Source organism: Seriola dumerili, unplaced genomic scaffold (assembly GCF_002260705.1).
Source record: "Seriola dumerili isolate Sdu_G_001 unplaced genomic scaffold, Sdu_1.0 BDQW01000025.1, whole genome shotgun sequence".
Lineage (NCBI taxonomy): Eukaryota > Metazoa > Chordata > Actinopteri > Carangiformes > Carangidae > Seriola > Seriola dumerili.
Genome location: NW_019174280.1, coordinates 18,498,586 through 18,516,826, shown reverse-complemented (window position 1 = coordinate 18,516,826; position 18,241 = coordinate 18,498,586). Strand labels below are relative to the sequence as shown.

Genomic DNA, 18,241 nt, shown 5'->3' with positions numbered 1-18,241 from the left:
CTCTATTTTACACCTGTAACACTCACAGAACTGATATACAATGTCAATAATTAGATATTGACATGAACTATTTAAGCAACCGAGTTAAGACATTGCTTTGTCTCAATCTAACCGTACATAACAAGCAATCACCAAGTAGTCATGGGGGGGTGGGGCATTTTTTCTTGATTGTGTGCCCATGTAAACCCCTCATCACCTCCCTAATGACATTCTCTCCTCTGTGTTGTTTTTTTGCATAACACTACCTCATCCTCTCTCAGATACAAAAATAATAATTACTTCCTGAATGGCTATCGGGAGGTTTGGCTGGAAAGGGCATTCAAAGCCTCCAGCTTTGACCGCCTGTTCTCCCTGCTGACGGTAAAGTGAAACTACGGGGCGAATGCTTCATCTGTTCAACCCCCTACCCCCTTCATCCACCAGGCTGTGGACCGATCTCTGCCTAGCAACCAGTTGTTTCTGCACTGTTGATTCTGATTGGTCAGCTAGAATGAGCACAAGAATTGATGGAAACAAACTTATTTGGAAAGTGGAAACACACTGCAAGCTGCAGGCCTCTGTTTCATTTCAAGTGAACCCTGAAGGAAGGAATGAAGAAAGGAGAGAAGAAGAAAGACAGAAAGAAATCTGTTAAATACAATCTTGACTTTGATAAGTTGGCTAGATGGTTTACAACATTATGTTTGGTTACAGTAAAATATAAAAAGTTGTTTTATGTCATTTTGTTTCCTGCCATCTATTGATGATTTAAAGATTTGTTTTTTTATCTGACATTTTGTCAAAAGTTGTGCAGTTTTACAACACACACTCTTTGTTAAGGAATATGTGTCAATCTAATAATAACAAGAAAAAAACACAAATTGTTTCACAGATCTACTGACGTGTTGGAAAACTGTATATCCCTCCTAAAGTGTGCATGTGTAATGAATTTTACAAACCCGATGGAAGTAACTGCAGTTTCCAAATGTGACCAGTCAGAAGAGCCAGTGGGTCCCACATTGACCAATCACCACCCTGCCTGAACTGCACTTCCTGTAACCCCTTCCTTCCCCCTACATCTCTCCTTCCTTCCTCCTCCAAAAACTCACCAGAACCCGCCCTAATGCCACTGTACCTCCCTCCCCACTCCCCTCCATTCCTCCCCACCTCCCCCCTCCCCAGGCATCGCGCTATCAACCTCTTCATCCCGGCCTATGAGAGACTTTGGATAGAGGCAGAGGAGTACTCCTTTGAGGAGAAGCTAGTTCAGGATCTGGCAGTAAGTACTGGGCTCACCTTGCCCTCGTCCCGCGTGCCCTGCGTTGGCACCCCTCTGCCAGTCCTGTCTGCCAAATGCTTCTTTAGCTCCGCGCCTGTCGAGCCTTGGGAGTGCGCCCGGGTGGGGATGTCGCCCAAAGTGCCCAGGGGCCCCCACTCTAGGCGTGCAAAACCCTTCAAACAGAGATCCGTCAGGGGTCAAAGGCTGCATGACCAACTCAGGAGACACAGGGCCAGCTCCGGCGCTCACAGCTCTAGAAAAGCAGGCTATGCCTTTCTGACAGCAGTGGTAAGGAGGGCCTTTCACTACAGTAGGAGACTGTCACTAGCTGTTTGGCTGTCAGATCTGGATCCAACCCATCAGTTGTCTTTTCGCTGTACTCTGTAAGTCTGTAGTGTGAGTGTGAAGGTGACGTTACAGTACGTTTTGTGGCCGTGACGTCAGTGGCATGCTCGCGTAGTCATGTGAAGACCACATTTCATATTAGATCTTTGTATTCAGATGTGCAGCAAAATCATCGACACCAAAACTGTGAACAAACCATTGAACCAGATTAAAAGACAGCTTTAGATACAGTAGCAAAATTATCAGATTTACTGTTCTTGTTGGGAAGAAGATTATTTTTATTGTTTTATTCTACAAATCTGTCAGATCAGTTTAGACTGGAGATGTGTGTAGCTGTGATAGTCCCTCAATGTCAGGCTCCTTTACTGTCAGGACCATTCTTCATGTTCAAGTCATATCACCAAATGGCTTACTGCTTGCATCTGTTTGCTGTAACATGCATGTATTGGAGAACTGGTTCCAACACTGTTCATCATCCACTCTTAACTTTCCTTGTCTTGTCCTCTCCACGGATCACCAGGATATGACAAAAACCCATCTGCATGCCAGTGCTAGTTGAATGTTAATGACTCATTTCAGTGTTTTTGACAAATGTCGGTGAGTACGTGAAGATAAAGGAAATGTTGAATGTTGTGTTGGGATGACAAGTGATCACATAATACTTGGGCAGAGGTAACTGTTCACACCTGTGCATTCCTGCAGAAAACCCCCATGAAGATTGTGGAGGAGGAGGAAGAGGAGGTGGCTGAGATCCAGCCCGACCCTCTCCATCAACTCATCCTCCACTTCAGCCACAACGCTCTGACAGAGAGAAGGTGAGGGAGTATGAGAGTGAGTCTGTTACAGTGGACAAGCATTTTAATTTCTATGTTTCACAAGACACGTGCTTTTATTGTAGGATAAAATACAGTACACAAACAGTAATGCAGTGTGACTTAACTTTTTTCAGTTACTTGGAGGAAGATCCTTTGTATATTGCATATGCAGACATGATGGCAAAGGTAAAGGACTTTTAAATTCTGTTTATTGATAAATAATTCTGGTAAAAGTCTCTACTCTTGCTAAATAAAATGTAACTTGAGCTTTGAATGATGACCTTTGTGTCTTTAGAGCTGTGCAGAGGATGAAGAGGAAGAAGAGGAAGAAGGGAAAGAAAAGACATTTGAGGTACTTAAATTCATTCATAGCCCTCAGTAGCAACTTTTATCACAGGTAAAAATGTGCCTTTTTCCATTTACTCTGTGTGTGTGTGTGTGTGTGTGTGTGTGTGTGTGTGTGTGTGTGTGTGTGTGTGTGTGTATGTGTGTTCAGGAAAAGGAGATGGAAAAGCAGAAGATCCTGTATCAGCAGGCAAGGCTGCACGCCCGTGGGGCTGCTGAGATGGTGCTACAGATGATCAGCGCCAGTAAAGGTAATCATTATCTGATAATTTGTGCTCCAGTCAGCTACACAGCCAATTTACACTCTTATCCACTATTATCCTTGTTAGGCATGTCTTGTACAATGTTTTCTGGGCAGTTTAAAGTGAATGATCGAGACGTTCCTGCTCTTTTACAAGTACTTCAAGCTGACTAGTGGCCTTCTATGTGATGTTGGATACCAACCACCCATGGAGGAGGTTTTTCTTGGTCCACAGCTACTTAAAACATTTTATTTTTTACATATAATAATTAGTTATTTTATTTTTGGTAAATAATTTTTTCAAATGATGGCTAATCTTCAATTTAAAAATATATATTTCAAAAATAATATTAAGATAGATTAATGCAGAAGCCTCTGAATTTCCACAGGATTTTAATCCTTAGCATCTTTGTATCCTGAGTTTGACTTTCTGCTTTTATCTTACATTCTTCTTCTGCCATCAGGTCGTCTAGGCCCCATGGTGACCTGCACCCTCAAACTGGGAATTTCCATCCTAAATGGAGGCAATGTGCAAGTTCAGCAGGTCAGGACTACATCTGAATAATTTAGTATTGATCTAATTTGTTTTATTTATTCTTCTAATTCCTCTCTTTAGGTAACAATAATGTCTACTACATAGTAATTCCATACAGACTGTTCACCAGCTGGTGCACCATGTGGTCTTGACAGGAGCATGTTTAATGCTTTTCTTGTCTTTTATCACAGAAAATGCTTGTTTACCTGAAAGAGAAAAGAGATGCAGGGTTTTTCAAGAGTCTCTCAGGCCTGATGCAGTCTTGCAGGTACTGTGATATAACTGTGCTGCAAAAACAGGAAACCTGCGCAGACATCAAGTGCTTTTATTTTACTCTAGAATGTCTTTCCTTAGTGTCCTGGACTTGAATGCATTTGAGAGGCAGAACAAAGCAGAAGGTCTTGGCATGGTGACAGAGGAAGGTTCAAGTAAGTGAAAACATGTCTTATTAGATGTGCTACGTTATTTTCTACCGGTTTTCTCTTCTTAGACTTCTAAGCTCCACCTTTTTGACACAAGTTTGTGTTGAAGTTCAGTACATGCCTGTTGAAGCACCTGACTTTACTCTTGATCACAGGACACCAAAAATTTTCCACCCTTTTCCCCTGACTAAGCTAATGCTGAACCATGACAACTGTATAACCCCAGTGTCCATTCAAAGCTCTTATTAAATGCTAGTTCCTAATTAGTAGTTTCTGTATGGCCTCGGTAGTTAAAACAATCAAAATTGCATTGTTATAAATGTAAATTTTGATTAGTACAAATAGTTTGCTGCTTGCGCTACAGTCTTGAAGTCACTGAAGTCGTCAGTGTGGTGTCTTTAATGTCGTCTTTTGTAGTCATCAAAGCAGGAATGAGCCTAATATATTATATAACACTGTATTACTAAGTATGTACAGTGGAGTCCAAAAGTCTGAGACCACAAATGGGGAAAGCAGTCTCAGACTCTTAGACCCCACTGTATTCCAGGGATTTAGCAAAGGATAAACTTTCCCTTCTGTCAACTGGTGATATTGGGGGCATTGAGGTAGAGAAGAGTAAATATAAAACATGCAGTCACAGACGACATGGTCCAGCATTAATAGCAGAGCTTCCGTCTCGCTCCAACTTACAACAAAACACTCTCACCTGACGCCTTTCACATCAAACTATGTCCGTCTTTTCATCATTCAGCCCTCTGCTAAACATTTTCACCGAGTTCTGTGTTTAACAATTCACTGTTACTACTCGTGTCTCTGTTACCGTTATCAATTTTTCACCATGACTGAACTCTTATTTGATACTCATCTTGTTAGATGCAACATAGACACAACCCAGGCCTATGATTTATTCCCCCCGTCTGAAGCAGTTTTTTTAACTGCATGACTTTGTTTTTCACTCGTAGCCAGTATATTCATATCTCTTCGTATTGTAACTCAATGTCCTCTCTTTTTGCTTATGTCTTCGTGTATTGTTTGTCTCCTTCCTGTCATTTTAAAAACCCATCGATGGCAGTCCACACTGAGCGGGGTAAATAGCAAATTTAGATCATCCTGATATGGCTATGCTTCCACCTGGAATGTCTCCTCCACATCTGTGGTCCATACTCCCTGCTTTATTTCATACCAAGCCTCTTCCTCCCCCATGCCCAGATGTCTGTAGGGACACACTGTGCATGCCGACTGTTAGAGTGTACACAGAAAGTGGATCTTCAGAAACCATTGCCTGTCCTTTTGTGTGCTATTTGTTCCCATTCCCTTCATGTTAACATTTACTAATGCAAATCCTGTTACTGATGCTGAAATCTGTTCTAAGGCTATCAGTGCCATCTCCCACGGGTTTGACTGAAGGTCTGTGGACTCTTCCACAGCCTAAGCAAAGCTTTGTCTTGCTTTGGACTTGGGGCCTATTTCACAAAGCTGGTTTCCATACAGGTGTCTAACTTTCACATGGTTTTATCTGCTCACAGAAATGTATTTTCACTCATTTTGTATAGATCTGTTGACATGGTTATCTAGTTGATTTTTAAAGTGAATTCTGTAACCACGTCTGTCCAATGCTTTTTTTCTGAAATGATATCCCTCAACAGGCCCAATCCTGGCCTGCATGTGAAAGTTATCAGGCTTCCTCCAGCTTATGGAAATGTCCTAGTGTTTCACTGTTGTTTATGTAAGAGCATTTTTATAAAAAGCACTTTGGATTCAGTTTTGAACCTGCAATCTAAAGGCCCTGGACTTCAAAAATGTTTTGAACATGAAACCTGTCCTGCTTGCCTCATTAATTGCTTTTGAGGGGAGTTTCACATATTATAAGACCTCCTCATGTAGAGTAAATAAAGACTGAAATCACTCTGTGTGGGGTTTCAGCTGTATTCACCAAGATATATTTTCTCCCAAGGCTCCAAGGTGCTACAGAATGATGAGTTTACTAAAGACTTGTTCCGGTTTTTGCAACTTCTGTGCGAGGGGCACAATAGAGGTGAGGTTTCATTTATGTGTATTTTAAATTCATGATGCGTTTTCATCAACATGATTTTATATTTTATATACTATTGGACATTAAGAGGATGAAAGGATGAGAAAGAAATGACGAGACTGATGATAAAAAATATTTGTGTCTGTCAGATTTCCAGAACTTCCTGAGAACCCAAACTGGAAACACAACCACAGTCAACATCATTATCAGCACTGTTGACTATCTGCTCCGTCTTCAGGTGTGTAAAACACACATGCAAAGTCACAAGAATGTTGACCGTCTCCGAATTTATTACTGTTCTAACCATCATTATAACTGTATCAATTTGCTAATGTTATCCTCCTCTTTAGGAATCTATCAGTGACTTCTACTGGTACTACTCTGGCAAAGATGTCATTGATGATACAGGAAAAATCAACTTCTCCAAAGCTTTATCTGTAGCCAAGCAGATATTCAACTCACTGACTGAGTATATTCAGGTAAGAAGCTGAGCCCTCCGCAGCAATATTAGCAATGTTGAATCTGCAGTATAAGTCGCTAACAGCTATCATCAAATAGCTTATGTTTTTTTTTTCTCTTCTTTGCCATCATCTGTCTTTTCTACTTGTCCTCTTTCAGGGCCCATGTATTGGGAACCAGCAGAGTCTGGCTCACAGCAGACTGTGGGATGCAGTAGTGGGCTTCTTGCATGTATTTGCCAACATGCAGATGAAGCTATCTCAGGTAAACTAAACTCTTTTTGTACTTCTGCAAGATGTTTTACAAAAACTAAAAATAAGATATGTTAATAAAAATCTGTCTCATGTCACAAATATCCATTTATATGTAACTCATGTTGGCTGTAACATGGAAATAAGATATATCTTTGGAAATCACTAGAATACATAGTTGTAGTTACAAGAAGTAACTAGACTGATACATTGACATGGCCAATATTTTCAGCCCATTTCAAAAAAGAACGATGAAGTCCTAACAGACCTTTTTAAACTCCCAAATATTAAAAACACTATGTATTGGCCTCCAAAATCCTGTATCAATCAGGACCAGGTTCCATGTGCAACTATGACATATTTATAGATGTACAGATTATGACATGTGAAAGTATATGTTACTTCACTAGGTAATTCACTAAATTTTTACCAAACTAATAATGAGCCTTTATTTGAAAATGCTCTTGTAGATGAGGCGTTAACAATAAAACTTTGTGTCCCAGTGAAGCTTTAAGAAAATGTCTCTTATCTCCCTTTAGGATGCCAGTCAGATTGAGCTGTTGAAGGAGCTGATGGACTTACAGAAGGACATGGTGGTCATGCTGTTGTCTCTGCTAGAGGGTAAGAGCCTGAGGCTGCCATTCAATGACTAAGAAATTATGAGAGACAGTGTAAAAGTCATTGTTGGCTTAACATCTTGACATATCTGAGATGAGTCTACTACGTGTCTATATTGTTTTGAGTAAAAGTTATGGACTACATAATGCATTTTGTGTTTTATTTCTGAAATGAATGTTGTTCCCTCCTCAGGTAATGTGGTGAATGGAACAATTGGAAAACAGATGGTTGACACACTGGTGGAGTCTTCTAACAATGTTGAGATGATCCTCAAATTCTTTGATATGTTCCTCAAACTGAAGGATCTAACAACCTCTGACAACTTCAAGGAGTACGACCCCGAGTTTAAAGGCATTATTTCAAAGAAGGAGTTCCAGAAGTCCATGGAGAGTCAGAAGCAGTACAGCCAGTCTGAGATTGATTTCCTGCTCTCGTGTGCAGAGGCAGATGAGAACGATATGTTTAATTACAAGGAGTTTGTGGAGCGATTCCATGAGCCAGCCAAAGACATCGGCTTCAACGTGGTAGTCCTGCTGACCAACCTGTCTGAACACATGCCACACGACTCTCGACTCGCCACCTTCTTGGATTTGGCAGAGAGCGTGCTCAGCTACTTTGAACCTTACCTGGGTCGTATTGAAATCATGGGCAGTGCAAAGCGCATTGAGAGGGTATACTTTGACATCAGCGAGTCGAGCCGTGAACAATGGGAGAAGCCACAGGTCAAAGAGTCCAAGCGTCAGTTCATCTTTGATGTGGTCAATGAGGGCGGAGAGAGTGAGAAGATGGAGATGTTTGTGAATTTCTGTGAGGACACCATCTTTGAGATGCAGCTTGCTTCACAGATCTCTGAGCCGGATGAGGTTGAACAACCTGAGGAGGAGGAAGATGAGGATGGACACAGCATCCTGGAGGAGCTGGCTGCAGAGGAAGGAGGTGCCCTGGAGTCTGCCTCAGCCTTCTCCACTGCATGTTGCGCAGTGAAGAAGAAGGTTGCGCATGTCCGCCAAATATTTTCTATTAAAAACGTACGCAAGCAGTTCAAGAAAATCAAGAAACTGACCATCAAGGAGATTATCACAGGCTTCTTCTCCTTCTTCTGGATGCTCTTCACTGGCTTCTTTAAGGGAATCTACAGTCTCATCTTTGGTTTCTTCCACGTCATCTGGTCCTCCATGTTTGGTGGTGGCCTGGTAGAGGGTGCCAAGAACATAAAGGTGACGGACATCCTTGGGAACATGCCTGACCCAACCCAATTTGGTATCCATGGAGATGTGATAGAAGGAGAGAAAGTGGAGGCTATAGAGTCATCAGGAAACTTAGATATAGCCATGGCACCAGCAGGGGACATAGCAGAGGTGGACATGATGCTGGAGATGCTGACGATGCCTAAGAAGGAAGGAGGGAAACATCTGGAGCCTGGCCTGGGTGACGTTTCTGAGCTGAGTGCAGAGACGTCCACTACTGATCAAAAAAAGGTTTGCATTCAATATTCAATAACTTCCTTTGTGTGATTAATGATTTTAAACTCTGTAGAAACCTGCCTTTCATTATCACTACCATTCAGTCTCACAGCTCATTGATATGTATAACACTCTCAAGCAGAAAGCTGCTGCCAAGCCTGTTGAAACTCCTGAGAGCGAACCAGAAAAAGCAGAGTGAGTATAACTGAAATTAATTATCATACAGAATAAAAAAAGAACTGTTAAGTAAAAACTATAATGACTACTACAGCACAGAGAACCAGGAGAAGGAGGATAAGCCAAAGGAGGAGGAAGCTAAGGAACCGGTGACAGAGGAGAAGCCCAAGACCAGATTGAGCCAGGCTAAAGAGCCGGCGCCTGCCTTCATGTCCAATATCTTTGCTGCTCTGGACATCTACCTGACCAAGATGCTGGTGAGGCCGGACACTGTTCTTTCAGATGGATTTCTTTGTAGCTTTGCTTCTGACAAATTCTTCAATTAAATCTTTTGGGACTCATTGTTTATTCTAATAATTGTTTCTGAAATATGAATTGTCAATTATAGAACAGTCATGAGCTGGTCTATTCTTTTCGTTACAGAACTACCTGGCTCGTAACTTCTACAACCTGCGTTTCCTGGCTCTGTTTGTGTGTTTTGCCATCAACTTCATTCTGCTCTTCTACAAGGTAACCAAAGCAGAGCTGCAGCCATTAGTGGATAGATGGATTGACTGATCAACAGAAAATTCTGATCAAGTCAAACAAGACTACTATTCTGACCAGAACTTGAGTGTCAACTTATTTGAAATACTCCTGTCATGAAAAAAATTAAGCTAGTGTGACAGTTAAGAAGTTGGATTTAGTCACTTGAAACAGGTATTTTCTGCTCATGGCAGAGGGGTACCAAAACTGTAGTTTTTTAGTATAGTATAATAGTTACTAATAGCTCAAAAAAGCATTTGAGGGAATCTGACACACAGGTGTAAGAATTGTATAATGGGGAAAAAATGTAAAAATTAATAAATAAAATGCTCCAGATTGCAGCAATTTTTATTTGTCTACATGATATGTTTCTCTCTTTAGGTCACTGGTGAAACTGATGAGGACACTGATGATGAAAACCAATGGGGTGAGGAGGAGGAAGATCAGGACACACTTTTTGACATGGATGAGTTTGTGCTTCAGGAGAGCACTGGCTACATGTTACCAACGCTGCGCTTCCTGGCTATATTCCACACTGTCATCTCGCTCCTCTGTGTGGTCGGGTACTACTGTCTGAAGGTGAGTATATTTATGATGCTCTTACTGCTTTAAAAGTCTGTCTTCACATGGCTGAGCGTAATTTCTTTGCAGATGATACCATTGTTTATGTGAAGTTACAGTTTTAGTTACCCATCTTCAAATTTTGCTTTTAGGTTCCTTTGGTGGTGTTCAAGAGAGAGAAGGAGATTGCCAGGAAACTTGAATTTGATGGTCTCTACATTACTGAGCAGCCGTCTGATGATGACATCAAGGGCCAGTGGGATCGACTCGTCATCAACACCCCGTGAGTTGTTCCCAACATTAACATGATCATTTAACATCTGGATCATTTAACAACCTTTTTTAAAATATAAGGAAAATAAGTATTTAAATTTCATTTAACATAGCTGTTTAAACAATTTAGCCAATAATTTGTAAAGTGAACATTATTGGCAAAATTATGTAAGCACTTTTTTTGGTTATAAAACTGTGGACTGGAGGATTTATTTTCATTGGCAAATGCAAAACAACTAAAATACGATATGTCCAAATTTTTTAGGTCTATATGTGCAAAACAGTTGAACAAGAATAATAAAAACATGCACCGCTTACAAGGGAATCATCATCATGCATATTTAAAAATAATAAATCTGTCAGTAGCTGATGCTTTAACTAAAGACAAACATGCAATTTAATGATCGCTTTGTGCACAGACAGGACAGAAACTGAAAGTGTCATTCACCTGCAGTGTTTGTGTTGATGACACATCAACCTGATATCTGCAGACAGCTGTTAGCTAGTGTTAGCTACTTCCATGACCTTACATCTCATACACAGAGAGAATATCCTCAACAAACACAGGGTTCAAATCAGTGTGCAGTGTTTTCTCAGTCTCGCCCTCTCACAGATGCCATAGCGGATTTGTTCAAAAAAAGGAGAAACTTAGATCAATCAGTAAAGAAAACAGTCACTAAAATAAAGCATACAAATAACATCTAAACTTTCTAGTTGAGGCCAGAAGAATTAACTAATAGATGTATTTTATCTAACAGCTACACCAAGTCCTAATTCTACATTTCATTGCAGTTCTTTCCCCAACAACTACTGGGACAAGTTTATCAAGCGCAAGGTGAGTAGAGAGACAGTATTTCTGTAAGATACTGTGACTGACCTGTTCTGATGAACTTGTGCATGATATAGAGTTATTAACATCTGTCAATGTTGACAAAGTAGTTACAGCTGATTCACCTGATTTCTTAGACACAAAAATATAAGATAGAACTAAATATGTAGTAATTTTATATCTGGATTCCAGGAGACTCATATCAGGAGTTGTTGAAAGTTTTCATATTCAGACTGCCTAATTTAAGATTTTGTTCCAGGAATCCATGTTAGAGGATTGTTGTTGTAATATATGCAGTGATGGTGGTGTTTCATACATTCTCTGAGATAAAAAGTAGTTAAACTGCAGTAAAATTCAACTCTCGTTTTCATTGCTGTTTGGTGTGTGTGTGTGTGTGTGTGTATGTCTATAGGTGATCAACAAATATGGTGACATGTATGGAGCTGAACGCATCGCTGAGCTCTTAGGCCTGGATAAGAGTGCTCTCGACTTTGACCCCACAGTGGAGACTGAAGAGAGGGAAGCCTCCTTGGTCTCCTGGTGAGAAGTCAATCCCTCTTACTACTCCAGTATGGATGTGGACATGAAAAGTGAAAGTCTTTGTGTTTATATAACATGACGTTTATGTATATGCAGACAGGGTGACTTTTTAGACTCTAGTGGCCAAGAACAGGCTAAAAAAAAAGAGACATATCAGCACTAACCCAGGTCATCATAGACTGACATCAGCTGGGGTAGTTAAAGTTGGCTTGGCTCAGGCCTGGAAGTTTGACCATTCCCTGACCTGAACATGTGCACTGATGCTAGTGGATTCAGGAATTAAAGTCAATCCCTGAGTTTAAACACAAGTATCTCCACATTTTACCGATAATTAGCAGGACATGGACAGAGTGAGTGGAATATCAGCTCTTACTCCAAATTGAACACAATATATTTATAGAAAACCAGACTGAACTAACAATCTTATGTTCCTCAAAATATCAACTACATCTCTAGATATTATTTGAAGTTTGCATGCTAGCAACACCATATCGTTTTCTCATTGACAGGCTGAGCTCCATTGATACAAAGTACCACATCTGGAAGATGGGTGTGGTTTTGACTGACAACGTAAGTTTATTTAATGTATACTAAAAGCACTTTGTATTCACACTACTGTGGGGGAAATAATGTTTCAGTTGTGATCAAGGTTAACAAAGTTGTTTTGTAACCTGTTTAATCATTTTCCAGTCGCAATTAATAACAGAAATAATTAAAATAAGAGTAACGCATAAAAGAAATATAGAGTAAAAAAATTAAAGATAAACAAATTACATATAATGCAATTTAAATGATAGAAATGTGTATATTCTCTGTGTGTAGTCACTGCAATTTTTCAGTATATAAAAATGTAAAATCTACATATGTCAATATGTACAATAGTATTGCAAACTATACAATAAAAGTGCAAATATAGAGAGCAATGCAACCACCATTAAACCTATCATCTTTCACTAATGAGTGGCCTTCTGTCCCTGCAGTCCTTCCTGTATCTGATCTGGTACACCACCATGTCCATCTTTGGACACTTCAACAACTTCTTCTTTGCTGCTCACTTGCTGGACATCGCCATGGGCTTCAAGACCCTTCGCACCATCCTGTCTTCTGTCACTCACAACGGGAAGCAGGCAAGTAGTTCAACCAGCAGAGGGAGGCAGAGTACAGATTAGAAATTCAACAAGTCACTCCACACTAATCTTTGTCTGGTAGAAAATCTTTTTCTCAAAACTTGAATATGCCCTTTTTAGTTAGAAAGTCTTAAAATTTGTAAAACATTTATGGGGTAGACTCTGCTTTTCTGTAAACAATCTGCATCTATATGTTCTCTGTGTTAGATAAACAACTAGCATGATGATTCATACTGAACACCAACATAATCAAATCAAGAAATTAACTTCTGGGAAAAAGGAAATAGACACAGTGGATATCTATTAAGACTCAGTCATCCAAGTCACAGGATATTTAGAAATGAACAGTCATGAGAAATAAATTATAGGAATTAAATACAAATAAAAAGGTGACTGGATTTTCTGTTTTATTCTTGAGGGTGTTAGGAATGAGTCATTCACAGTTTGATGTGAGAAATGTATTTTATGGTAAAGGTGAAGCAGCGTTGAAGTAACTTGTATCTGGTTTTGTGGATTTGCTTCTCACTGTTGCTGCTGATATGTTGTTATAAATGTGGTCACTGAAGGAAAAAGACTGGTTTAAACCAGTAACCTCCTATAAGGGGTACTCATAATCCCAAAGGGGGTACTCCCTGCAATTGCCAGGGGTACTTTTATTGTAGAATAGGTCAAAATAGAAATTACAATCTGATTGTAAAAACTACTCAGATGATGAGTCCACTGTAAGACCTGAAACACAAAGTGTTTAAAGGAGGTAAAAACTAGTTGGATGATGAGCAGGTAGGTGTTACAGTTAGCTAAACTGTTTTTCATAAATTGCTGAAATAGATGCTATCAGTGATACATAAACAGATCTGATAAATAATTACCTAAAAGGAATGGATAAACATTTCTTGTAGGTAATTATTTCAGCTGTTCAGCAAATTATGTAAATAACTACCTACAAGGAATGGATAAACATTCTTTGTAGCTAATTATTTACATAATTTGCTCATTTGCTTATAGTTTACATAATTAGCTAATTTACAGTCAATAAATGCTCAAATAATAGTTTAGCATTTAATAATATTTGAGGGTCCATCTGACAAAAAAGCTTGGGAACCAGTGGTTTAGACGATCAGTCTGACAGTGAACAGTATGCATATGTAAATTGCAGGGCATCAATGGGGCATTAAGCAGTTCTGTCTCCAAAGTCATTGAATTCTGATTAAAGCTGCCCTGAAATCCTCGATTCAGCTGGAGAGGCCTTGAAAACCTTGCAGTTCTTTTGTGAACCACTCTCCCCATGAAAAAAAAGTCATGTTTATCCAGTTCTGCAAAAAAATTACCCTCAAAATCTACATTTAAACAAGACAAGGCACAATCCTTTGTGCTTCCGAAGAGGCTGCTGTCTCCTCAGCTTTCAGCTCAAATTGTCACTGGGAATAAATAAAGGTCAAATAAATTGTTTCAGAGCATCTAAGCACCAGATTTTAATGACTTTTCTCTCCTTCTAGCTTGTGCTGACTGTGGGTCTGCTGGCTGTGGTCGTCTATCTCTACACTGTTGTGGCCTTCAACTTCTTCAGGAAGTTCTACAATAAGAGCGAGGATGAAGACGAGCCTGACATGAAGTGTGACGACATGATGACGGTATGCCTGACCACCTCCCACCTCCCTCTATTGATTTATGAAATAAGAGACAAAATTGAAAATAGATGACTGAACCCACTTAATCCTGGGCAGAGTAGGAACCAGAATGATGTCTTAAACAAATGAAATACAAGTTTTCCATCCTCGGTTACCACAGAATAAGATATAGCTGCACTTTACACTCATCATTTCAGCTTAAAAAATTGTGAAATGACTTAAGCTGTATGTGTCTTCCTCTTTCCTCTTCATAGTGCTATTTGTTCCACATGTATGTCGGTGTGAGAGCTGGAGGAGGTATTGGAGATGAGCTGGAGGACCCAGCTGGAGACCCTTATGAGCTCTACCGCATCCTGTTTGACATCACCTTCTTCTTCTTTGTCATCGTCATCCTGCTGGCCATCATTCAGGGTACACAACCTTTACTATTTCATTTCATTTATCCTGGGGGGGTTCTCACATTTAGCATTGCCTTACAGAGCACAAATACAGGTGGAAATTAGATGAGGAAATGACTTCTTTATTGCCACATTCATCAGTCTCGTCATGTATTCTACATCAGTTTAATAGTTGTGTTATAGGGTGTGTTAAAGTGCTCTCCTCATAGACTGTTGCACCCTCCTTCAGGTTTGATCATTGATGCCTTTGGTGAGCTGAGAGACCAGCAGGAGCAGGTGAAGGAGGACATGGAGGTAAGATTCGGGTCCAGCCAAGGTGGAAACTGTGTATTAGGAGGAACAAAGACAAAGGTCTTTTTATAAAGTCATATGCTGATGCAGAGATGTGGAAGAAAATACTGACATTAAAATACTAAGGGTGCTTTCACACATATTTGGTGCAATTCAAACAAATTCTCGTGCATTTGCCAGGTTAGTTTGGGCTGGTGTGAAAACTTAACTTTGTTGCAAACTAAACAACCGGTCTGAGATCACCTGTAAAAGCAGGATCGCGGTTCGATTCCAGACAAACGCTGGTGGAATTTGTTTCTGGACTAAATGCAGCAGTAGTAGTGGTAGACTGTGACTGATCGTAAGAATGTCGAGGAAGCAACATATAGTACTGTGCAAAAGTTTCAGGGATTAAAAGTAGAAATGCTACCAAAAATAAGTCCATGAATAGTGTTTTATTAGTTACCCTCAAAAACATAAAAATATTTGATGTGACCGTCCTTTGCCTTTAAAACAGGTCACAGCTCCTCTGTGGATTTAGGCCGTCTCAGTGTCCTCTGTCTCCTCATATTGAGATCAGGGCTCTGTGGGGGTCAGACCATCTGTTGCTTACTGCGCTGACGATAGTTCTTTATGACTCGGGCTGTGTGTTTGATTTTGGCAGTTCCTCATTTAAAAGTGAGTTGAACTTAGCAGCCACAGTTTCTATCTTCCTCTGTATCACAGTAAGGTGCCTGTTTGTTTGTCATTATTCATTAAATGGGATGAGTTGCAGTCCCAACTAATAATGCTCATAATAAATTATCATTATTTTTTAAATAAACACTGTAGTCATTAAAATGCAGCATGACTTAATGTCAGTCACCAGAGTTGGATTTGGGTCAGTGTAGAGTTGATAATGAAGGATCATCACCAGAACTGTCCAGTGAAAGTGTTACAGATCTAAGACTTGAGATGTAGCTCTTGTTTCTTTTATCTAAAAAAGTCAGTTTGAACACAAAGCAGAACTAAAAGGCAACAATAAATCATTTTCTTTCTTCTTAGTCCCCAATTAACAAAACTACAGGTGTGAAAGCACCTGAATGCAGCAGGAACAAGAGTGTTATGTGTAAGTTGACCTCCTGTACCCTTGTATCAACATGTAAACATCCCCTCTCACTCTTCTTTCAGACCAAATGCTTCATCTGTGGCATCGGCAACGACTACTTTGATCGGACGCCTCACGGGTTTGAAACCCACACCTTACAAGAGCACAACCTCGCCAACTACCTGTGAGTGCAGCAACACATAAAATGACTTAACTTCAGTAAGTCAGAAGTCTTCCAGATTTACAACAGGAGCATATTTCACAACACTCGTGTCCTCCCATGTGCAGGTTCTTCTTGATGTACCTGATTAACAAGGACGAGACTGAACATACGGGTCAGGTATGTGACAGGAGTTTCAGAAAATATCTTTCAGCCTCAACTTTCTTCTCAGTTGCATTTTATTCTGTTCAATGCGACATAATTATGTCTGATCGATCTCAAGAAAGCAAAGAAATAAAATCCTGCACATCAGCTCCAAAGTCGGTAGGTTTTACTTGTGCAACATTTCAACCCACTTGATATGTTGCATAAGTGCAGCTTAGCTGGAGGAAGAAGCAACGCGTGGGTTTGCTTCGACTTTTTTTTTTTATATTAACTTGTTATTGTCCTGCACCCGAGACCCAAGGTATTTTTTATTTGATGTGTACACACTGTTCTCATGTCACAAATACTGAAGGAAAAGAAAAGGTTTTTTTTTCTGGAGTTCCTTCACAAATTCACCTACAGCTATGAATGATTGTTTCTGTAGAAAACATGAACAAAACATATGGATCGAAAAGGAATTAAATTGGTTCCTACAGCATAGCTCAGGGTACTGAAGTATAAAACATTTATTGATCATTGCCCTAAAAGCAACTGAAGCTACAACCCAGTAAAGGGTCACTTCATCCTAATCAAAAACATGTTTTCTATTTTCCCTCTAGAGGTATCTACCCATGCAGACAGTTGTGGTTTTCCAATATCTCAAAACCTGGCCAAATATTACTGTAACTAATCTGTATGGCAAGACATGAAGCAGAACTCTTGGAGAGTAACTCTGGTGAACTGATGCTTCAAAACTTAATTAATCAATTAGAGCCGTAATTTTTTTTTTGTCCCCTTTCCTCCTCCAGGAGTCATATGTGTGGAAGATGTACCAGGAGAGATGCTGGGACTTCTTCCCTACTGGGGACTGCTTCCGTAAGCAATATGAGGACCAGTTGGGTTAGAGAGGTGGGTCAGACTTGTGTATTGCCCCAAACACCCCTCTCTACTTTCCTTCTATCTGAAAGAGACAATGAACTTGACTTCACCATTAACACAACTTGAACACTCGCTGGACTTTCTCTGCTGCCATGGTGTCGAAAAATGTGAAGAAGAGAAAAAAAAAAAAAATCATTTCATTTTGAATTTAAATACACGTAAAAAGATAATTTAAAGAAAATAATTTTAAAACTTACAACTGATGAGTGGACGTTTGTGCATCCAAGTCCTCTTCCTTGTTACCGAAAACCGTCACTTGCCACGACGCCTCTTTTATGCAAAGTCTTCTTTTGATTCTGATTCACATTGCCTTTTCACTTGCTTAACCCCAACCTGTTGCACAATTTGTTGTGTGTAGACATTTGATACACGTGGAGGGTTACAGCATGACAACTGAATGTCTGAATATGCACATTTTCTAGTTTTAACGCCAGGATGTTAGTGTCACTTATCAAACCAACAGAATGGATGTGTGCTGCTAGTGTCGATCCAGTTAACATCAAATGAAATGAGTGAGACCTGCTCTGCCTTTCAACGCTGGTTCAAATCTGTCTGATGAAATGAAGATGGTTCTTCCAGGACCAGAGACGACTCACTTTACGTGTTTATCAAGAGCCGATGTGCCTTAAGAGAAACTATGCAAAAAAAAAAAACAAAAAAATCATTTTTGTCCCTCCTGACACAAGCTGTGTGCTAGTTCTGGATTAGTTACAAGCAGATTTAGCTCAAGTTAGTTTTGTGGCTTTTACATTTAAAAAAAAAGAAAAGAAACATTTGTTGTATAAAATATAGATGACCC

At 39.8% G+C, this 18,241-nt stretch overlaps 2 protein-coding genes across 4 annotated transcripts in view; one reads left to right on the top strand and one right to left on the bottom strand.

Moving 5' to 3' along the window:
• ryr3 (ryanodine receptor 3) overlaps window positions 1-17,501 on the top strand; it is a 96,931-nt gene extending 79,430 nt beyond the window's left edge. The window contains exons 80-108 of the mRNA XM_022766025.1: window positions 1,162-1,258; window positions 2,306-2,418; window positions 2,553-2,604; window positions 2,714-2,770; window positions 2,915-3,014; window positions 3,469-3,548; window positions 3,731-3,807; window positions 3,894-3,971; window positions 5,899-5,996; window positions 6,143-6,231; window positions 6,344-6,472; window positions 6,612-6,716; window positions 7,243-7,324; window positions 7,514-8,799; window positions 8,927-8,979; window positions 9,056-9,218; window positions 9,385-9,471; window positions 9,868-10,065; window positions 10,200-10,330; window positions 11,113-11,155; window positions 11,562-11,689; window positions 12,199-12,259; window positions 12,670-12,816; window positions 14,313-14,447; window positions 14,699-14,855; window positions 15,072-15,136; window positions 16,283-16,383; window positions 16,488-16,539; window positions 17,313-17,501. Coding sequence (XP_022621746.1) covers window positions 1,162-1,258; window positions 2,306-2,418; window positions 2,553-2,604; window positions 2,714-2,770; window positions 2,915-3,014; window positions 3,469-3,548; window positions 3,731-3,807; window positions 3,894-3,971; window positions 5,899-5,996; window positions 6,143-6,231; window positions 6,344-6,472; window positions 6,612-6,716; window positions 7,243-7,324; window positions 7,514-8,799; window positions 8,927-8,979; window positions 9,056-9,218; window positions 9,385-9,471; window positions 9,868-10,065; window positions 10,200-10,330; window positions 11,113-11,155; window positions 11,562-11,689; window positions 12,199-12,259; window positions 12,670-12,816; window positions 14,313-14,447; window positions 14,699-14,855; window positions 15,072-15,136; window positions 16,283-16,383; window positions 16,488-16,539; window positions 17,313-17,408 — 4,060 coding nt within the window. The 3' untranslated portion in view covers window positions 17,409-17,501. The remainder of the gene's footprint in view (window positions 1-1,161; window positions 1,259-2,305; window positions 2,419-2,552; window positions 2,605-2,713; window positions 2,771-2,914; window positions 3,015-3,468; window positions 3,549-3,730; window positions 3,808-3,893; window positions 3,972-5,898; window positions 5,997-6,142; window positions 6,232-6,343; window positions 6,473-6,611; window positions 6,717-7,242; window positions 7,325-7,513; window positions 8,800-8,926; window positions 8,980-9,055; window positions 9,219-9,384; window positions 9,472-9,867; window positions 10,066-10,199; window positions 10,331-11,112; window positions 11,156-11,561; window positions 11,690-12,198; window positions 12,260-12,669; window positions 12,817-14,312; window positions 14,448-14,698; window positions 14,856-15,071; window positions 15,137-16,282; window positions 16,384-16,487; window positions 16,540-17,312) is intronic.
• Window positions 14,980-18,241, bottom strand: part of aven (apoptosis and caspase activation inhibitor) — a 40,462-nt gene continuing 37,200 nt past the window's right edge. Inside the window, exon 7 of one of the 3 annotated variants that reach the window (XM_022737976.1) lies at window positions 14,980-15,165. The gene's annotated coding sequence lies outside the window, so the exon portion shown is untranslated. Of the gene's footprint in view, window positions 15,166-17,758; window positions 17,776-18,058; window positions 18,078-18,241 lie in introns of those variants that run through there. The other 2 variants (XM_022737978.1, XM_022737977.1) reach the window with 2 other exon arrangements.